The 21,387-nt window shown below is 40.4% G+C and overlaps 3 protein-coding genes across 4 annotated transcripts in view; 2 read left to right on the top strand and 1 right to left on the bottom strand.

Moving 5' to 3' along the window:
• The first annotated feature begins 1,101 nt into the window (after window positions 1-1,101).
• mlana (melan-A) lies at window positions 1,102-4,626 on the top strand. Its single transcript, XM_077497958.1, has 5 exons — window positions 1,102-1,297; window positions 2,222-2,314; window positions 3,553-3,649; window positions 4,202-4,309; window positions 4,381-4,626. Exons 2-5 carry the CDS (start codon window positions 2,226-2,228, stop codon window positions 4,447-4,449), a joined length of 363 nt encoding a protein of 120 aa, XP_077354084.1. The 5' UTR covers window positions 1,102-1,297; window positions 2,222-2,225; the 3' UTR covers window positions 4,450-4,626.
• Window positions 4,627-4,666: 40 nt separating this feature from the next.
• Window positions 4,667-19,455, bottom strand: brd10 (bromodomain containing 10). 2 transcript variants are annotated; one of them, XM_077497955.1, is made up of 10 exons: window positions 19,333-19,455; window positions 12,868-13,495; window positions 12,414-12,614; window positions 9,849-11,320; window positions 9,450-9,511; window positions 9,223-9,312; window positions 9,013-9,128; window positions 8,718-8,899; window positions 6,814-8,628; window positions 4,667-6,736 (listed from the first exon to the last, which is right to left on the bottom strand). In XM_077497955.1, exons 2-10 carry the CDS (start codon window positions 13,407-13,409, stop codon window positions 5,175-5,177), a joined length of 6,042 nt encoding a protein of 2,013 aa, XP_077354081.1. In that variant the 5' UTR covers window positions 13,410-13,495; window positions 19,333-19,455; the 3' UTR covers window positions 4,667-5,174. The 2 variants fall into 2 exon arrangements, with proteins under 2 accessions (XP_077354081.1, XP_077354080.1); XM_077497954.1 differs by lacking the exon at window positions 19,333-19,455 and adding an exon at window positions 15,159-15,947.
• The window catches only part of uhrf2 (ubiquitin like with PHD and ring finger domains 2), a 31,501-nt gene continuing 26,877 nt past the window's right edge, over window positions 16,764-21,387 (top strand). Inside the window, exon 1 of the mRNA XM_077497957.1 lies at window positions 16,764-17,152. Coding sequence (XP_077354083.1) covers window positions 17,000-17,152 — 153 coding nt within the window. The 5' untranslated portion in view covers window positions 16,764-16,999. The remainder of the gene's footprint in view (window positions 17,153-21,387) is intronic.

Consider the following 21,387-nt stretch of genomic DNA (forward strand, 5'->3'; position numbering starts at 1 on the left):
TCAAAGCCCCCGTGCCGCTCAGTAGTGGGATCGCGCCTGTGAATAGACGCTGTAGTGCAGCCTGAGCAATACAGCGGGACCCAGTCTCTTTTGATGGAACCTTACTGGAACGTTTGTTTAATCGTTATCATCAATTGTTTTGGAACGTCTCGAGTCAGCCATTCGCTATTTTATGTTTCGATTTACATTAAAAAGATTAGTACAGCAGCATCTCCTACTGGACAAAAGTAGAACTGCAACGAACAAAATGAATCACGCTGCAGTTTTGGAAACATGACCCAATAAAAATAATTGAAAACAAATAAATAAAATGTATTTTTAATAAGTAAAATACTTGTACAACCAGTCCAGGGTGTCCCCCGCCTACTGCCCAGAGCCAGCTGAGATAGGCGCCAGCACCCCCCGCGACCCTTGTGAGGAATAAGCGGTCAAGAAAATGGATGGATGGATGGAATACTTGTATATAAATAAAATATATATTTAAATGTAAAAAGCTTTACATATATGTATGGAAACTTATGGCACACCCCGTATATAAAGTGTAAGTCAGAGACAGTTTCTCAAATTTTGGATCAAGAGTCGATAGAGTTGCAGGTGCATGTTAACATTGATTTGTGGACATTGATTTGTGGACTGTATATGTATAACAAAACAAATCAATGTTTACATTTTTGGGAAAGTACACTAACACAGTGATCTAGTTCCACTATTGGTACACTGGCTCCCTCTAGTGGTACGTGAAGTATCACTGTCTCAAGTGTGGTTCAGTTGTATTTAACAATACTTAAATCTTTGTGAACTAATTGCTTTTAAAACTGCAATTTGTGTACAATTTTATACATCTTTTTTGTGCAATACATTTCAATCAAATAATTAGTCCAGTTTTTCTATTTTCCTATCTCATTGTTAATGTCACTGTATTTCAATTTTGATCATTATAGCAATATTTGTTCTTTTTGTTGTTCTTAAGAATTTTTCAGGTGCTATTTGGTGCAAAAGGTTCAAGAACCACTGCACAAACAAAAAAAATGTCACCAGCTGACTGCGGCTCAGTCTCACGAGTGGATAATCATGTTGCGTTCACGTCCGCAGGGGTTTCATGGTGATTACGCGACTTCAATGGCTTTATCCACGAGGCTCTAACCCGTGACCGTCATGAGGATTGTACAGCCCTTAGTCCCCCCTTTTCTTCCCCCCTTGAGCTAAAAGGAATCTGGGTGGGTGAAACAAGAAATAAGACGAGGGAGCACTGAGGCAAGAGGAGGACCGCTCGTCTGCAATTGAATTATCCAATTTGGTAAGTTGGTGCTTGACTTTTTGTGTGTTTGTTATTCATTTCATTGTGACAGGCATGACGAGAAGATTTGATTTTCTACATTTAATTAAGCTTACTTGTCAATGTAATTGTTTTTTAAAACTTAATTTGACTCCTCCATTAACTCTGGTGATTCCTAGACATTGCACAATATTAGGTAAACAATCTAAAAGCTGTATCACCAGTTTATGCCTCACTGAGTTTATCATTGACACTGATAGAAAGCTATTCCTTTAACAATACTTTTCACGTTTCTGGTTGTAATCCACCCTGAAATATATCCAACTGAGGGATGTTTAATATTTTGCCCCTCTCACTTAGCTAAATAAGGGGGTCGAAATGTTACAAACAACTCTCGGAATGATGCAGTGCAGTAACACAATAATGAACAGTACACATTATATATTAAACAAAATAATAAATGGGAAAAATTAGCCAGAATTGTGGAAATGTTGAAAAAAATCAGAATATGATGGAACATATTTTAGTCGATAAATACAAATTGTGAAAGTCATGTACAGGTATATAATGTGGATGATTAATTATATGTTACATCTCCAAAATAATAATAAATAAAAATGTATGTCAAGAAATTCAATACATTTTTATTTCGAACTTCGGAAGTAATTATGAAAAGTGTTCAATTTCTCTGTGAGTTAAATGAGTCTAGTATCAGAGTTTCACTTTTTGCATTATTAAAATACAATTTTCTACCATATTCTAACTTATTGTGACGCACCTATATATTGTACAGACTTATGGAAACTACCTAAATGACTAAATCACAAAGTATTTTAGCTATCACGTGAGTCGGAGAGCTGACATGTCTGTGTGTTACTTTGCATTCATTTGAACAATGCTAAAGTGGCAAGATGAAGTGATTTGTCTCCCCGTCTGTCGCCACAGCTTAATGCGTTGCAACAACACAGGCGGGATGCCTCGAGGAGACTTCAACATCTATTTTGCCAGCAGCCGACGTGGATTTGTCAGAGCTGAGGAGTATGTCCCGCTTAATCCAAGCATTTTGCTTCAGTCTGTGGCCTTTAAAAATCATAACTTGTATGCATGTAGATGACTGATTCCCAGCCACTGAGGTGCGGTACATTAGTGTGCCTTGAGCCGAGTTACTTATTATAGTTTTGGAATTTTCATTTTAGTTAGTTTTTATTTAGTTTTGAATTTTGTTTTTTAAATTTAGTTAGTTTTAATTAGTTTTAAGGGTGGTTCTGTTAGTTTTTATTAGTTTTAGTTATTTAATAATTACTTAGTTTTTGTTAGTTTCAGTATTAAAAAGCGTACTACTTGTGCGCAATATTTGAAAAAACACCATGGGAGCGACATCATCTGAAGGTGCTTTTCTATTGGCTGCTGCTAGATGACGTCACTTCTGTGCAAGGTTATTTTAGTTAACTAAAACTAACGAAAACGCTAACACAAATTCAAAAAACAATTTTGTTAACAAACTAAAAAACAAAAATGCTTTTTAAAAAATAAAACTAACTCAAACTACATTTTGTGTTTACAAAACTAACTATAATTATAACAAAAAAGTCTTTTGTTTTAGTCTTTGGTAATTAACGCATGAGCCTTTGGGGATGATTTTAAATGTGTTTTTAAGTAGATTTATTTTGATATTAACCGGAAAAGGACGTTTGAAAATGTGTCACACTGAAATGACATCATCTAGCAGCAACCAATAGAAAATCACCTTCAGATGACGTCGCTGCCATGGTGTTTTTTAAATATTGCGCACAAGTAATACACATAAAAAAAAAAAAAACTAATACTGAAACAAACTAAAACTAAAACAAAGCATTTATTAAATAACTAAAACTAATAAGAACTAACAGAACCACCCGGAAAACTAATTAAAACTAACAAAATTTAAAAAACAAAATTTAAAATGAAACCAAAACAAACTAAAATGAAAAATTCCAAAACTATAATTTAGTTAACTACAATAACCTTGGTGTGAAAGATGTCAGGTGTGTGGTGGGGAATTATCTGATTTCACTTAATTAGTCCAAAATTATTCATTTACAACAAATAGCACATTTGTATACCTACTTTTTGTGACATTTAGTTTTTGGTGGTGTCATGACATTTTGCCAAAATATGTGCCATGACTCAAAGGTTGGGAATCATTGTTTTAGATCCATAAATTTATGTGGAAAAATGTGTTATTCTCTCACCAGAACGCATCTTAATGATGATTTTTACATTTGTGCATGTTGTAGGGCAGTCGGTGTTGTGCTGCTGGTCATCATCCTGGCCGCTCTTGTTCTACTGGGCTGCTGGTACTTTAAGAGAAGGGGCGGCTACAAAAAAATCAGGGTGAGGCCTTCATTGTAATGAAGCAAACACCTTCTCATGTGGTCTTAATGTTTTCATATCATCTGCTGAAATAGTTATACAGTGCCATGAAGAAGAATTTGTGCACATCATCAAATGTAAAGACCAGACAAAAACAACCTAAGTAAACATTACCTTTTTTTCTTGATATGCTGATTTGATTAATGGCAATAAAACTATTCAAAGCTACCTGTAGCTAATCACATTTTTCTGTTCATTTTGATTGACTACACCCAAGCCTGATTACCTCTTGTACCTAAATAGAAACTGTCTGACAAAATTAAATCAGCTAAATAATAATGCTGCTTCTGACCGAGAAACCGTGACTGGGGAGTAGCACAATTTCCCTTGAAGAAGAAAAAAAAAATCTGGCAATAACTTATTTTGGTGATTCTAATGAATGATGCCAAATTCCTCCTAAATCTGTGCAATGTAGGATTTTTTTTTTTTTTTTTTTAAAGAAAAAAGCTTGAAGAGAGTGTGGGTGTACCTAATCAAGTGTCCAGTGACCGTCTTAACACTATCCTCACGCAGAGCCCCAGGTCTGGGTCGCCGACTTACACGGGAGGCCAATACTCTGAGAGCGGACCTTCTGCAGAAAACAAGATGGCGCTCAGCGACTTTGGCAGCATGCGATCTGTGGTGAGGGTCTGCCATGAATGTGGGAATACATTTCACATACGTTACACATTGCTTGTCATTGACTTTTCCAGATGCCGAATGCTCCTCCAGCCTATGAAAAGATCTCCTCGGGGCCGCTGCCTCCTCCGTATTCACCTTAAAAACAGGACAACATGGGACAGACACCTGCAGAAGATTAAAGGAAAACCACAGCACGTGTCTGTCAGATGCCACCATCAATGTAGCTGTTTATACATATTCATCAGATTTTTTTTGTATCTAACATTTCCAATGTAAACTGTGGTTTCAAGCAAAGATTAAAAGCACTACCGCAAGGAGTCTTTGCAGACCGAAGAACCCCAAAAACCCACTAAAGAGTGAACACAGATGCATTGTTTATTTCCACGCCTTGACCTCCACATTTGTTCCATAAACCTAGCAAACAGTTGCCAAATCAATATGGTAGAAAATAAATACAAAGTGACTGCAAAACATTTTACATGGCTTCAAACGTAGTACAAATCCAACAGGGTCTATTTACATTCCCTACAATGTAAAACAGTTTTTCAAACTCTTACAAACAGGCAGAAGTGTTATGTCCCATGAAACATTTAAAGTAGTAGCAAGTTGTACCAATGAACCTTATCAACGACTTTGCTTTTAAAGCACTGACAAAAAAAGACAAAAAAAAAGACAAAAAAAAAAAAGATGAAACCCCTTTTCCCCCAGCTGTCATTACTGGCCATGAAGTCCAAAACACAGAACATTCATTAACCTCAGTAGTAACTAAACGACAAAAAACTAACCAGAGGGTCTGACCCTACTTTTCTTGAACGATACAGAACAATTTTAATAACAAGTGCATAAACATTTCAGACTCATTGTCTCAGTTATTTGGTTGACTTGGTGTGAGCTGGTAACGCCAAGCGCCGCTGGAACTATTCGGGGCGAGAATCAGTGCAGCCTGTTTGGGGTACACGTTTGGCTCAACTGTCTTGGCCTGGTACTGGACCGAGCTCAAAATGGCACCGTCGGGACTGATGAGCAGCTTGTTTGCTACACTGTTCGCCATACCCAAGGGGGATTTCTGAAAAGAGGGCTGAACCAGGCTCTGATTGGTCAGGCTGATGGGCTGGTGGATGGGTTTCGTGGTCAGCAGTGTGATTGGCTGAAATGTAGAGAGGGTTGGAGATACCACACAAGCATCTGTGGTGCTTTCGATTGGTGTGGCTGTTGAGGTGGGTAGGTTGTGGGTTGCTGGCATTAATGAGCCTGTGAACACTTTACGAATGACTGACGGCGCCTGCTGACAGCCCGAGGTGATGCCTAGGCCCAGATGTGTCATAGGTGGCGATGTCGGAGGCAGCTGTATGCACGAGTCCCTGGTTGTGTCTGGGAGGGAGCGGGGAGGGGCGATTGAGCTGGGCAAAGACGACAAAGGAGCAGGCAATGGGGGCAAAGCTGATGTGTTTACAGGGGTAATGGCGGTGGAACATACAGCATGAAGCGGCCTAAGTGTTGAACCACCAGTCACGTGGGCTGCTTGTTTGGCTAAGTGAGGGGGGGTAGCTAGCACAGAGGCACAAACCTGTGATGTCGGCACGGATACGAGACTTGCGTTAGATGGTAAAAGTGCTGATCCCTGCACGTTTGCTGGGCCAACGGCAGGTGTGCATGCCGCAAAAGGTGAATTCGCGACTGGGACACCAGGTAACCTGGCTTGGGATTTGGGTAACACTGGTCCTTGAGGAGCTATTGGACCTTGACTTGCTCCTTGCAAAGGTGTCGACAATCCAATACTGCTAATGGTGGCATGAGGCACTTTGTGTGGAGAAGGGCTAGAGATGATGAGCACATGGCTACCTGGAGCTAAGCCCTGGGGAGGAACTACAAAACAGGTATTGTTCAGAAGGATCTGTGTGCCGGCGGGAAGGGGCTTCGGGATGTTGATGACTATCCTCTGCTGGGTATTGTTAGCCCCAATTGTAGGGCTCATGAATTGCGTACTGGTGGGTGATATAATTCGAGTACTAGCTTCTTTTGCTAGCACATGTGAAGGCTGATGAGCAAGGGCGGCCATAGAGATTGCATTTGGATTGCCCGGCACGGTTGAGGTTATCTGAGCAGGAGAGTGGCTGGTCAATATATCCGTCGGCAGACTTCCGGCAGGATGGGAAGCAGTAGTAGAACCGAAAGAGCCGAGTTGGGAGGATATTGTGAAAGACTGGGGTTGGGAGGTTCTGGTCAGAGTAGCGTTGGCGACGAGCTGGCTGAGACAACTCGTGACAGAAGTTGACTGTGTGAATGGGGCCGAATGAGTAGTGGTGATTGCTGGTGAACATCCTGTAACCGAGAGAGATGCTGGTGTGCTTTTGGAGGTGCAACGTGACAGGGCACCGATGGTCTGTCCAATGGTTGCCGTCATCCCTGACAAGTGGATCTGAAGACCTGCAGACACACAAGTTGTGAAGTTTACTCATCAAGTAGGAAATTCAACCAATCAACGCGGCTTAAGTCAAACCCACCTGTCGGAAGGGTGGTATTCTTTCCCTTGGACAGTGCATTCGAGTCAACAGCTGGGTTGAATCCAATCTTCAGAGACTGATTTGACAATGTCGTCGTTATCTGTTGCCCATTAATCCCTGCTGTCGTGGCCTGCATTGGAAAATTTCCGACCAAAGCACTGGACGCTGTTACAGGGGGTTGGTTCATGACTATGACTCTTGAACCAAGAGGCGGATTTGTAGAGGAGTCTTTTGGGACAGCTACAGTAGAGGCACAGGAAGAGGAGGAGGGATTAACCAGGATGAATTTTGTAACTTTGTGTTGCTCCTCTGTGTTGGGCCGCTTCACACCTGGCGGACCAACTACCTTGGGTTGTGCAATACCATCAACAGTGCTTTGTACCACCAGAGATTTGGTCGCTAATGTCTGCGAAGGGTGGTAAAGGTTTCTTGTAACTGTAGAAGCATCTGATTTGTGGGACCCTGGAACCGAGGAAGCAGAAGTCAAACTTCTTGGGGCTGTAGGATTTTTGATGGCAGAGGACTTTACTACTGAAGGAATTTGCTTCTGAGGTTGCGCTACAGAAACACTAGCCACTGTTGAGATGGGAGAAGGATTCTTCTGTAATAGGACAGAAGACGCCTCTGCACTCTGGGACACAAGGAAGGCTTTAAACTGAGGTGAAATGGTGATGATGGGACTGCTGGACAAACCGTCAAGTGCATTCTGGGCAGACGATGTCTGGACTTTGACAATGCCCGTGTTGCCTCCTCTCGTCGTCACGAGGATGGACTGTGAATCACGTATGCATATTGTCTTAAGTTCCTGTTTATGTTCTGGAGGATTAGGAGGCACAGGAGAAGCCAAAGAGGTCGTAGATATGCTGGATGAAGGATTTTGATGAGTATTTTGTGAAGTGTTTGATCGAGAAGATTGTGTAACCTGGAATACGGGTGTGTTTTGGGTCCTGTGCTGATGACAAGGCGGGGAAGAAAGGGATGGGGTTTTCGCTATCCAGGTATCCTTCAGAGGAGCCACTTGCTGAACATTGTCAGGAATTGTAAAGCCTGACACACTGGTGGACAAGAACACGGGTCCCATCGACTGTTGCTCCTTGGATTTCTGAATGACATGTTTGGAAGGTGCAATCACCACCTGCTGCGTGATCTTCTCCTGTGTGCTGTAGTCACAAACAGATTGCACATATATCTCATCTGAATTGCTTCCCCCTTTGCTGACAAGTTGATCTCGCCCTTCTGGAACCTTAGATATCACTTGGAGAGGATTTGGTGATAAATTTGGGTTTTGTTTAGCCCAATCTGTTGTCAGAGGAGCTCCTGCCACTTTGACCATTCCCGCTTGTCTAATTGCACATTCTCCTTGTGTTTGTAGTGAGTTCTGTTGCAAAATGGTTTTAACAGTTTGTGCTTGTCGTTTTGCGTTCCCCGCTGTAGATGTAGACAAGGAACTTGAACAGCCCTTGCTTTGTCTATCGGTGTAATTAACCCCTGAGTAGTCGATAGGCCGTTTCATTAAAGTCACTTTGTTGCCCACACTTTTAGCAAGCAAGGTGGGAATGGGCGTATACCCTTTGGGCAGTCCAGGGGTAGGGTGGGCAACGTGAGATTTGGATGTCGATGAAGCAGCACAGTCGGTTTTGGACTGAATCACTTCACATTTAGACTTTGCACCAGTGCCCGGGGCAAAAGTGGAGACACTGCTATCTGCCTGAACTCTTGACGCTTGTTCGTCAGTTTCCGGATGTTTTTGGTGGTTGCTGATTCCAAAGGATGGTGAACTCTCTAAAACAGATTCAGCTTCAAAATCCCCGGTGTCTGTTAAAATAAATCAAATATCGAAATTAGGGGCGACTGCTCACTAAGGCAATTGTGCATATACATTTTATTTAAACGCTCAGACTGACCTACAGTCCAAAGACCTCTGGGAACCACATGTTCCAGTTCATCTTCTGATCCTTGTTGGCGATGCAATAAGGAAATATCTTCATCGTCCGATGACGACGACGATGTCAGACACTCCTCTCGCACAAAGTTGTTGTACTCTGGATGCTTCTTGAAATCGTCAAACTCCTTCTTCAATCGAAGCCTTCAGAGGAGACAAGGGTAGTGGGAAAGGAGTAAGTTATTTGCTGCTAATTTGAGGCTAAATCGCAGGTCTCAGTAATTAGTTTTTTTTATTGATACAGTCATTCATTACACCTGTTTCTTTGGTAGGCCTTCACAAGTTTTGGTTCCCAGGGTGATAGCTCATTCAGTAGTCTGATTAGAGTGCTGTGGAGCTCTTTCACAGCTTCTTTTCTTAAGAACCACCGATCCTGCCAATTGAAAAGCAAACAAGAAAAAATGCCTTGATCCATATTATTATTTTCTTCACCCTAGCTAAGCGTGAAATAGCACTTTGTCACCTACCAATTTATTTTTTGTGCTCTCCAGGTAGTCCAGCTCATCTTCTGTTTTGCTGATAAGCACTCGCAACTCTTCCAGACTGGTGCAAACCAACTGCGAAGAAAGATTAAGAAACAGTAGTAAAAATAATAATGATAATGATAATAATAATAATAATAATAATAATAATAATAATAATGATACAGCTAAACGAACATTACTGCAGTGTTATTGCAATCATTTGTGACTACCTTAAACGATGGCTCAACAGAAGGCTCATCTTTGATTTTCTTTGCAGATTCAACCTTTTTCCCTGAAAAGGTGAAATCAGATGATTGAGTCAAGAACCTCCACATTTTTCTACAGAAAGAAACGTACCGTCGTATCATTAGTGTAGACTTACCAAATATTAGCAAAATTAATACTTTAGAAAATTATCCAGGAGATTTTCGGTTTACGTCAGAGTTCTGTTTCCGTTTATTGTCATTTCATTTTTTTTTTCCTCCACTTATATCTGGGTTCCAATTTTAACCATTTTTCCCCTTTGCTTATATCCCCAAGCAACATCTCGGACTATGTATTTTATAAAGCTCAAATGGTCACTTTGAGCACAACTGAACATAACTCGTAAACAACAATCACTTTCTTACCTTCTTTTTGTTTTTTCATTTTATCTTTTCTCTGGTTGGTTGTGGTAATTCCCTGTATTTCTGATTCAGCTGCCTCAACGCTTCCCACTTGCTTTGGCTCTCGCTGGCCTTGCTTTTTCTTGCGTTTCTTTTTTTTGGACGACATTCTGTCGGGGACATCGTCTACATCGCTGGAATTTTGCGCACTGGGTCGAGGCGGGCAGCTGCAGCCTCGCCGCACCGATTTGGCAGTTCTGTGACATTCCAAACAGGGAGATATTTGGTTGTGTCCCTTGCTCAGGTTGACTCCCTCCATTTTGATCCCCGAGGGTTTGCTTGGTGAGTATGTGGTGTCTGCAGAGCGAGCAGGAGACCGACCTGTGTAGGTGTGTTCCCCTACATTCAAACAGGGATTTTGAGTCTCTTCTTTAATGGGTCGCACAGATTCCAAGGAGAGGCCCTCTTCTAGTGTTGTGGATCGATATTCTGATTCTACAGTTTCTTGTTTTATGTGTCCTCTTGACGCAAAGTAGCTAGTGCGACAATTTTGGCTTAACTCATCACTGGAGTCGCCATCGGACGAACCTGACTTGCACATTCCTTCCTTCTTCATGGGCCAAAACTTGAACCTTCCGTTGTGTTCCTGTCCATCCCCGTTTTCCCTTATAAAATACTTCAATGTCTTCCCCAAATCACCAGAGGTGTCTACGTGCCTTGCGCTTCCAGGATATCCCTCCTTGTCTTTCAGCATGTCAGAACTGTCAGCGTGTACATCAACACGCCTCACCAACACTGAAGGGAAAGGAAAAGCAGGCGGTGTGCTGGGACTCTGGCAGTAGATCCTCAAGTCTGCCCCGCAGAAATGAGGGAAATGTATGTAGGCGTTGTCTTTGCTGTCATAGCCCAAAATGGACTCCCTGCATTCGTGTATGGGCTGGGCGAGCACGGCATCTTGAACATCTTTCTGCGTCTCATACACGTGGTCGCACAATCCCTTGAGAAGCCACACTCGCTGGCGGAAGGGCAGCAAGTGGAACGGCTTCTCCTCCAAGGGGCTCGCCTCACCCAGGTTGCTGAAAAACTGGTGACAAAGTCCAAGTTGCTCAGCCCGAGCCACCTGATTGCGGGCGCCCCCGATGCTCCGGTACCAGCCCTTGACGCGCAACCGAAGCTCCGCCTCCCAGCGGCGGTACGGCAAAGACGGCCGGCGGTGCAAGGTGGCCCGCCGCTGCCAGGGCGACATGAGGGATGACATTATCTTGGAGAGGAGGCTGCTGCAACGGGGCATCAGAAGACAGCGCTCCAGCTCAAAGAAGACAATCTCGGGAAGGTTGAGAACCGTCTGGGCCAGGCACAGGAAGTGGCCTATAGCGGGCAGTTCCCATAAGGTATCAACAGTGTGGGGGGAGGCCTGTGATAGCAAAGTCTGCTCCCACTCTTCCACAGCCTTGGCAGACATTTCATCTGCTTCTCTTTTCTCCAGCTCACGTTGCCTGGAAAATTAACAATGGCTTTTTGACCTACATATTGTACATTAAAACATATAAATTGACCAGTTATTCCCAACTACTGTGCCATGGAATAGAATCCAAAAATTATTTATTTACTACAAATTAAGTATCTTTGTTCCTCTATCTATGTTTGCGATGTATTATATTGAAGGGTCTTCCACTAGATGTCATAAGTTACCTCTGTTTCCTCCCATTACTAGTCATACAACAGAATACTAGCTTTGTGTTCAGCTAAACAAACACAAATTTCTCACTGAGTGACTGTAAATTTGTGAATATATTGAATCATTATTTCATTAATTTCATTTCATTGATCAACTCCAGCCCTCACCCCTTAAAAAGCCAACAATTTTGTGTTTTGGTTTACTAATAAGGAAAAATAACTCTATAATATTTTACTTTATAACAAAAATAGTGTATTAACACAATTAAACGCAATACAGTTTGTGCATTATAAAATAATGCTTCAAACCAATTCAGTGTGCTATTCCTTCAAGTGTGTCAGTCATGGCCACCAAGAAGTAGGATGCAGTATATATCGTACTATTACAAACGAAATACACTTCTACTACTACTACTACTACTATTGTAAGTGATTCAGTAAGATACTGAAATATTCATCTTTTTTTTTTTTAATAAAGGACACAGAATATATGCATCTAAGGAATATAATACAATATAATGTCTAAATGTGTTGCTCCACAGCTTGCTCAATATAGAGTAGTAATATACACTACTAAAACTGCGATTATCAACGCTAACTCTTAGCACCACAATGACATGTGACATTGTTTGTTAGAACAATATTAAGCTAAGTGAACTTACCCAAGAGTAGCAATTAAAAGCTTGAAGCTTGTTATTTTTTATGAATTGATCAATATTTGCCCAAGTATTTTTTATTTATTTATTTATTTTTATTGTGGAGTGAGTTGAATCTCATGGCAACGCTGTACTTGGGTGTTTAATTTCACAATAATTGGTGGGTAGGCACATCAGAAATCCAACTATTTGTATCCAAAAAAATGTCACCTTGAAGATTCCATTTGAATAATAATTGGAGCTGAAATCTGCTTACCTCTTTTCTTCCTTGGCCCTCTGTTGCTCTTCCATTCTGAGGGCCTGCACCATGACCGACTCATGGCCCCCGACAGTGATGGTCGCCAGGCTTCGAGATGATAATCGTCGCCTTGTGGAGGTTCCTCCCGGAGCTCGCTCGTCCTCTGAGCCAAAACGCCCTTTGGAGGTCACTGCCAACGTGGTCTTCTCACGAAGAGTCCTCATTGGACAAGTGGAGACAGGGGAGAGGAGATCACACTTATACAACCAGTTACAACAATGAAAATAAATTACTGACATCTATTACGACTGATTTTTAACAAAGAGACTGATTGGCTGCGTTAACTATTTTTCTTTTAATTTTAAGTTTATTTTACTTCTCAGGCTTGGTCAAACTCCCTAAGAGTGGTACAATTTTGAGTTCAAACTATCGTTGAGTACAATACAGTTGTGCAGTGAAATGATTTGTATACCTCGACAATAGTGTGAGCTTCTGCTCAAGCATAATCTCCAGTTTTTGAGCCTGTTTGGAGAGCCAGTGGTCCACACCATGGTAGCGGTAGCAGTTCTCCAACATCAGCCTGAAGTCAGCCACAAACTCGGTTATGCTCTGATATTCCAGGCCGACAAACTTCTCCTCCATCCTCCGCAAGCACATGGACTGCTTTAGCCTGGCCTGGCCCGTAGCGCAGATGCCACCGACGCCGCACTGGGCCTCCTGATGCCCAACGGCATGGAGGAAGAGGCCGGCGATTGCCTTGTGCTTGTCGAGGAGAAAGCCCGAGAAGATCCTGTGGGCTTGCTGGACGTCTTGGCTCATGGTCTCCTCAAAGTTGGTGGTGACACAGACTTCGGGGAGCGAGATGTCACTGTTGGAGAAGTCAGACATTCCGTCATTGCTGGTCGCCGGGTGGTCACCAGGAGCAACAGAGGCGCCGTTGCTGAGACCGTCCTCGGACGCGTCCAGGTCCATGTCATCTGCGCCAGACTTTGTCCATGCAGATGCTGAAGACATGATGCCAGACTTGGCCCAAATCTTATAGGTGAGACTCCACGGGGTGTTCACAGCTGTCAATCATACTGCTGCTGTGATTGGGAATCCTGTAATGAGACAAAATGGGGTTGTTAGTTGAGTGTCTTGGTGAACAAGACAGTAGAGATGATTGTGGACTAGGGTTGTAATTTTTTCATGGACATTCCAACAGATGTATTTTAAAGTTTTTTTTTCATGTATTTGTAAACAATTTAAGCAAACTATTTGAACACAAAGGGTGCAGAAAAACATGTGGAATGACACTGTAACAACATTTTTCATTCTTTATCATCAGTGGAAAACAACTACTGTATTACTGCATCTTACCAAGTCAGTTAGTTGTAATTTTTTTTCCTAGTGAAATATGTATGTCTATTGTACTGCCCCTATGGTGGCCAAAAAGCACATAGGAGGAGCACAATAAACGTGGAAGTGTGAATAGCTAAATATGATTTGAGATACGAGTGCTTTAACAACCAATTCTCACTTCATAATAACATTTATATGAAACCATTTCAGACAACACAGGTTCTTCATATCTAATTGCAGTTGTTTTAGTCAGCATTATCCTGAAATATTTCCCCAACTATATACAATAATAAAAATATATTCAAGTTTCATAACAAGTATAATTTATCTACCAACCTTCAATTTTGTAAATTCTAATTTATTCCCGTTAATTCCCCTCAGACATTTCCAACTTCGAAAATGTATGTAATTTTGTAATCCTATTTTAGACTTTAGGGGGGGTTTTTCACCACAGCTGCCCCTCAACGGCCTTGCATCATCTGTCGAGAGTCTTAATATTTCAAGTTCCTGGGAACTGAAATCTCTCAGGACCTAGAGTGGAAGGCCAACATCAACTCCATCATCAAAACAGTCCAGCAGAGGATGTACTTGCAACGACGACGACAGTCTGCTGCCACAGGGGCTTTTGAGGAAGTAGTCATTGAATTAGTTATGTGTTCATTCATCATCTTAAGTGAGTAGTGGTCGTCCAAAGCCTGCAAACGTGGAACAGACACCGGGTTCTGCTTTTGTGTGAACTGGCACAAGATCGTAGGTCTTGTTAGGCTGGCACTGGCGATGCTGTTCTTCAGAAGATAAAGCAGCTGAACCCAACATGGGTAAATGCCGAACAAATTGATCTGGTCTGTCATGTAACACCGACTACTGCACTTGGGGCAAGTGAAGAGAGCCATTGGAAAACCTGTGAGGTAATGATGGAGGAGCACTTGGCCCGCATCTCTGGACCAGTGGTGGTCTTCAACTACTAGTGACAAATTCCTTGCATGTTTTTACATAATTATCCAACAATTTTCTACATCATTTACCCTGTTCAGGTTAAAAGGTGAGTTAGAGACTATCCCAGGTGACTTCAGGTCAATGAACAGGTTTCTACATAATTGGCCAATAAAGATGATCCTGATTCTGGTGTCAACTAGAGGGGTTTAATGCCCCGTGTCCATCATTCCATTTCATCACGCTGCCATTTTGAGTCCCTGCCATGACACAATTAACCATTCAAACCTTATGTGATGGCTCACATCTCATATTTCTACATTTTTTCTACTCACCACAACTTTTTGTTTTGGTTTATTTCCACTTGAGCGCGCTTGAGGTTAGCAGTTAGCCGGCTAGCTTAAAAAAGTAAACAAAAGTTTCTTCTTCCCTTAACCAGGTAAAACGTTACACCATAAGCACACAAACACGTGAAACCAGACAACGTACCTTAACGTTTTAAACGTCTCTCCAAAATCCCACAGCAAGTCTACTTTTTTTCCCCCCCGAGGAGAATAGTGGTCAATTTGCTATAGCTAGCTACTCGCTATTGTCCACCGGACTCGGCCTGCAATTGCTCCGCTCGGTCTCCATCGTCGCGTCGTAATGCCATTAAATGCCGTTTGGGCAAAATGCAAAGTTATGCAGAGGACAGGTCATGCCGGAGTGATGTCACTGGCGACGAGCTGTCGGCTAATGCTAAAGCTAATGCAGCGTTAGTAGCCGGGCAAACGCTCGGCGGAGAGTCCCGACAAAAAGACGGCATTTCATTTGGACTAGCCGTCGGGGCTAACTGACTCGGGGGGCGGGGGGCTTTAGAAGTACACAGCGATGGGGTTGACAGAAATGCAAGTTTTGTAGACAAATGAGTTCTCCCGTACGAGAATTATGGTTACTTTATTTCAGTGACGTCAAACACACCGAGACAATTTGAGCCATTCGCCATTTAATCACCAGCGAGCTTCTCGGCCACCGTACTTTTGGAAACATAAACAGCCTTTATTTTTGTCTAAATTCCGACAACGGTAACATTAGTGGTTAAACGCGATGAAATGGTAACATTTAAGGACTCACACACGCTGTTAAACATTAAACGCGAGCCACAAAGCTCTATTTTCCCATCGCTAGATGTCGCAAGTACCTCATGGACGTCATCAGAGCGTCATCGTTCCCCAGGGCTGATAACCTCTACTTTACTTGGAACATATCGGCCTCCAGATCAGATAATGATCAGAAATCCAACAAAATACTCTGGTATAAATCACCACAAGTTATTAAAACTCCGGATTGTTGAAAGCACCATGCTATCTACTGTACCTGGTTTAAGGCGAATAAAAATAAAAAATCCACTCCGAGTGTGCCATATTTCAATTTGTGCAAACTGCCAGTTTGTGGTCATGATATATAGTTAACTTATGCTAGCTAACAGCATTAATTATCCAACATGGATATTCCTACTTTCGTTCTAATATGTTTTCAGTGTATGATTTAGGCACTAGTATAATACAGTAAATTTTGGTGAGAATCAATCACGGTTTTCAGATGTAGAGGTTTTCTACCCCCCCTTTGGAGGCTCAGGCTGGCTGCATTCGCCAGCAACTGCATCTGTAAATGTCTAGGAAGAACATGAAACATGGTTAGGTGGTTACAGAAGTAGAAAATATCATCAGTAACTAAATATCATCCTGCAGACCACAAATGGACCCCGGGCCAGGAGTTTGAGACCCCTCTTGTAAATAGATATGCTGTATTTCAATTATACAAGATTTTATTTTGTTTTGAAATTTGTATTTTTATTTTAATTATTATCTTTCACGTTTTATGTACAAAAATATTATTGTGAACGTGCCTAAAGTTTTGTTGAGATGAGTACTAGTAAGAAACCACAAAAAACGGGAAAAAAGTTATATACCACAAGGTGACTTAAACTACTAAGTTACTGTACTTTTACCGGAACAAACCTGTTTTTATTAGGCTGGTAACCGGTGGTGAGTACTTTGTTTTTGTGAGCGGCGCCTTTAACGACCGAGCGGCAGGTCTCGCGGGCGACATCTCGCGAGACCAGCTTGGCGCCGCGACCTCATGTGAAACACCATCCGCACGAGCCACAGCACACACTAGTCCTCCGATCGACGTGTTTTTTTGCCTCTGCGGCGGAAAAAAGCGCGATGGAGACTCGGATTGTCTCCGTTTGAACCACAGCGCCCCTTTTTCGGAAAGCGACAATATCCCCGCCTAATATCCAACCGCGCGTTTTAGTCGAAACGCATCGAAACAGGGACGGCGCGACGATGTGGATCCAGGTCCGCACCATAGACGGGAAGGAGACCAGAACCGTGGACGATCTGTCCAGGCTGACCAAAATCGAGACCCTCCGCGTGAAAATACGGGATATCTTCAACGTGAGCCCGCAGCAGCAGCGCCTCTTCTACCGGGGCAAACAGGTAAGGTGCCCCCGGTCGTCACGCAATCTCGTCTTTAAAAAAAAGGGGGAAAAAAAAAGAAAAAAAAATGTATTTCATGCTGCCAAAAAGAGTTACAGTGGCTCGGTAGCTTCCTGTTTTGATAGGAATTCGCCAATCGCTGTTGCGCAAGAAGCTCCCCGTTTTCAAGAGTGGTCCTCACGGTCATGTCAAGTTGTTTTGGGGGGTCCCTGTGCACAGTGCGCACACACACACGTACACAAGCACTGTGGACATGTTTGTTTACATTGACGCGGTAGACGGGGGGAGAGAGGAAGGAGAGCACCCACCCACTTCACTTTGCACATGTTAGCATTCACTCAGGTCTTTACCCCTTTTATAATCAAATAAAAGTGGCAAAAGTATTCACCCTCTGTACTTTAGTACAAGTACAGATACTTGAGTAAAATATGCTAAAAAGAGAAGTACTGATTAATCTTTTTCAGTTAAAGTACAAAAGTAGAGTCTAAATTATACTTACCGTAAGTACAAAAGTACAAACAAAATATTGCAGTCTTTATGGTGAATATAAAAAGTCTACAACCATGATCAAATGACAGTTTTTATGTAATATAAAAATGAGTCCAGGATAATTTATTTCACCACTAATATGATCTACTGTATAACTTGAACAATTGTATGTTTTTTTGCAAATATTTTTTAATGAATGGAATTGTACAACACGAAACAATGCTTTTTTTTTTTCATTTTCGTCAAGGAATGCAAAATACAACAAAATATCAAAAGTAAATAAACACACCCCCCAAATACTGAAGGTATAGACATCATTGTCAAAATTGCCACGGAAGTCTGAAATAAACAAGCTGTTGTACATTTTATACATCATATTGTAGGTGGAAGACTCGGGGCAACAACATTTTTGTTAAATTGCGACTTATTAAAAAAAATATTCTATAGAGGTTTAATTTTTAAGAAACCACTATGTCAGAGTCAGATCAACCTATCAGAGACACAAGGCGTGATCATTCATTTCCAGTGCACCTGCAGTCTCGCATTGGCTTGTTAGTTGGGGCTACGGGAGTTTGATGCAAAATAATTTAACTTCTTCTGTGCCCAGGCTTGTAACGCAAAGCACAGGAAAAGCCTACTAGAACATCTGTTCTTTAGTTGGGGTTAATTGCTCTGAGGAACATGTTGACATTCTTGTCTACGTCTTTTTTACGTCATTTCGTCTTCCATGGACGTTTACGAAATAATAGCCAAGCCAATTATGGTAAAGAAAGTAGTAGAAAGTGCAGTTTTCAAATAAAAGTTAAAAGTTGTGAGAAAAAAATAATACTGCACTAAAATGTGCTTTAGTGGAGCAACAAAATAGTTTTCCTTCAGTACTTTCCACCAGTGGTTTTAAAAGACTTATTGAGGAGACATTTTTCCAAGAAAACCCTCATTATCCTGCCAACAAATAACACAACTGCCATAGGATTTATTTTTTGAGAAAGTAATTGGAATAAATATTATGATAATGCATTCTCATACACTATTGTATAATAGTAATTGCATACTGAAGTGTACATCACAAGCTAATCAGTCTTACAGTTCTTCTGATCTTTCAAGATTTTCTTAGCACATTGTCAGGTACCATAAAATGTGCACACATCCCTCAAAGACACTCACTGGCCACAACATTGCCACTCAATCTCAATTTAGTGTCACGTAGCTAAATAGGGTAATATAACGTATTTCAGTGTAGTGCATAGTGGCTGGGGAGGTTTATCTACTTAACTGCACAACACCAGGGGTCTATTAGGTAAGGTGTTAATTAAGGGCAGGCATTTTATTTTGTAGTTTTTCTTCTGCCAGAAATACTACTGTATTCGATAATGGCACTTAAAAACTCTGTCCAGTGAATTGAGGGAATTGTTTCTAAATGCATGCTTGAAGATATTTGCTAGAAAAAAACATGCAGAGATTGAGAATTTAGTCCACCTTTGTGGGAGTAATGTATATCAACCATTAAACTGCACCATTTCCTGTTTTTTTTTTTTTTTTTTAGACATGGCTAAAATGGCGGCCAGTGTCGCACTTTTGCTTCGGCCGCCAGCCCCGCCCTCCCCCACTAACTTGAATGCCTTTGTTCGCATCGGTGGTTAATCTGGTGCAAAGGGAAGTTACTTAGTCAGTTACAGTAGTCAGTTACTCACAGATTTCGACTACTGTGTTTGTTGTTCTGTCTTCTATTATGGCTTCCATCATTCCCTGATCTCTGTTGTTCAAATTTTTCTGGACACTGAACATCAGCTTTCGCGATGCCATCTCTGGAACACACCTGTATTTTCTTTTTTTTAATAAGGAAAAGAGAAGGTGTAACATTTACTTTTTTTTCAAATTCATGACTTTGTAGTTATTACTTATTATTAAATAATATCAGATGTATATTCAGTGTATTAGAACCATTGAACGAATCACCTTTGTGCGATTCACCTCTTTAATCAGCAGCAAGCAGCAGAGTGCGACGGCACCTCGTGTTTCTGTTAGCATTTTAGCTTAATATTTTATGGCCATGTTGACACAGGAAGTCCCATACGGTGTGTAGGGTCTGTGGGACCCTCATTCTTTACATCCGAGTCTTGCTTCCCGCAGTCACATGCGTATCACTAGTGAAGAATGTCCTTTCTGAATGAAGCTGTCCAACATACTACTTCCTGTTGTGGAATTCAGCTACAGTGAAGGAAATGGCGACTGTGGCCTGAAGGGTGATTCTCCTCTCAGTGCATCTGTGTACTCCGCTGTTTGTTGGCTACCACAAAGATAAGCTTGGAGTATTAATGACGAGAGGACGGGGAAGTGAGTTGGAGTATTTTAGTCCGGCGTCTTGGGGTCATGGCAACCTCACCAATTTGTGATTCGACTTTGGGGAATTTATCTAATACTAAATATTCTGTAACACTTCATTAAAACTATTACTAAAAAAAAAAACATACTCATATGAAATTACACATTTTTATGTTTTTTCTGTAACTAGTAGGGCTGCAGATATCAAATGTTTTTAGAATCGATTATTCTACTGAAATGGGCTGAACGATTTTAAAAAATAATCTTGTTGCAACTTTTTTTGTCCTCAATATTGCAATTGTGATTTAATATGCAATATTTTTTTTATGGTCCTCTTACCATGCATTTTTTTTTAAACAATCACAAGCAATTCATTCGTCTGTATTACACTAACAAATTATCAGATTCATTAGACATAAATCATGTTTTGTTTATATATGTTGGACTGAAGTAAAATGAAACACTTGCAGTTCACTATGGCAACTTCACAAAAATAAACCAAACAAGTGTGGCGGAAACAAGTTAGAAAGTCATGAATCCAATTCCAGTGTTCCCTAACTATAACGCGGTTCGCTTTTTACGGCCTTGTGTTTCATGATTTTTTTTGTGTACAATTTTGCATACATTTATTTTTATTTTTATTTTTTTACAGTTGTTGTATATGTATATATATATATATATATATATATATATATATATATATATATATATATATATATATATACATACACACACACATATATATATATATATATATATATATATATATATATATATATATATATATATATATATACATACACACACATATATATATATACATACACACATATATATATATATATATATATGTACACACATATATATATATATATATATATATATATATATATATATATATATATATATATATACATACACATATATATATATATATACATACACATATATATATATATATACATACACATATATATATATATATGTGTGTATGTGTATATATATATATATATATATATATATATATATATATACATACACATATATATATATATATATATATATATATATATATATATATATATATATATATATACACATACACATACACATACACATACACATACACATATATATATATACACATACACATATATATATATATATATATATATACATACACATATATATATATATATATATACATACACACATATATATAATATGTACAACAACTGTAAAAAAATAAAAATAAATGTATGCAAAATTGTACACAAAAAAAATCATGAAACACAAGGCCGTAAAAAAAAAAATATATATATATATGATTAAAAAAACATGTGGAACTCTCTTATTAATGTTGCATTCGAGGATGGTCAGAAGTCGGATTTATCCAAGTTGGTTTTTCCCAGTTCCGACCTGAA

Source organism: Festucalex cinctus, chromosome 15 (assembly GCF_051991245.1).
Source record: "Festucalex cinctus isolate MCC-2025b chromosome 15, RoL_Fcin_1.0, whole genome shotgun sequence".
Taxonomy (NCBI): Eukaryota; Metazoa; Chordata; class Actinopteri; order Syngnathiformes; family Syngnathidae; genus Festucalex; species Festucalex cinctus.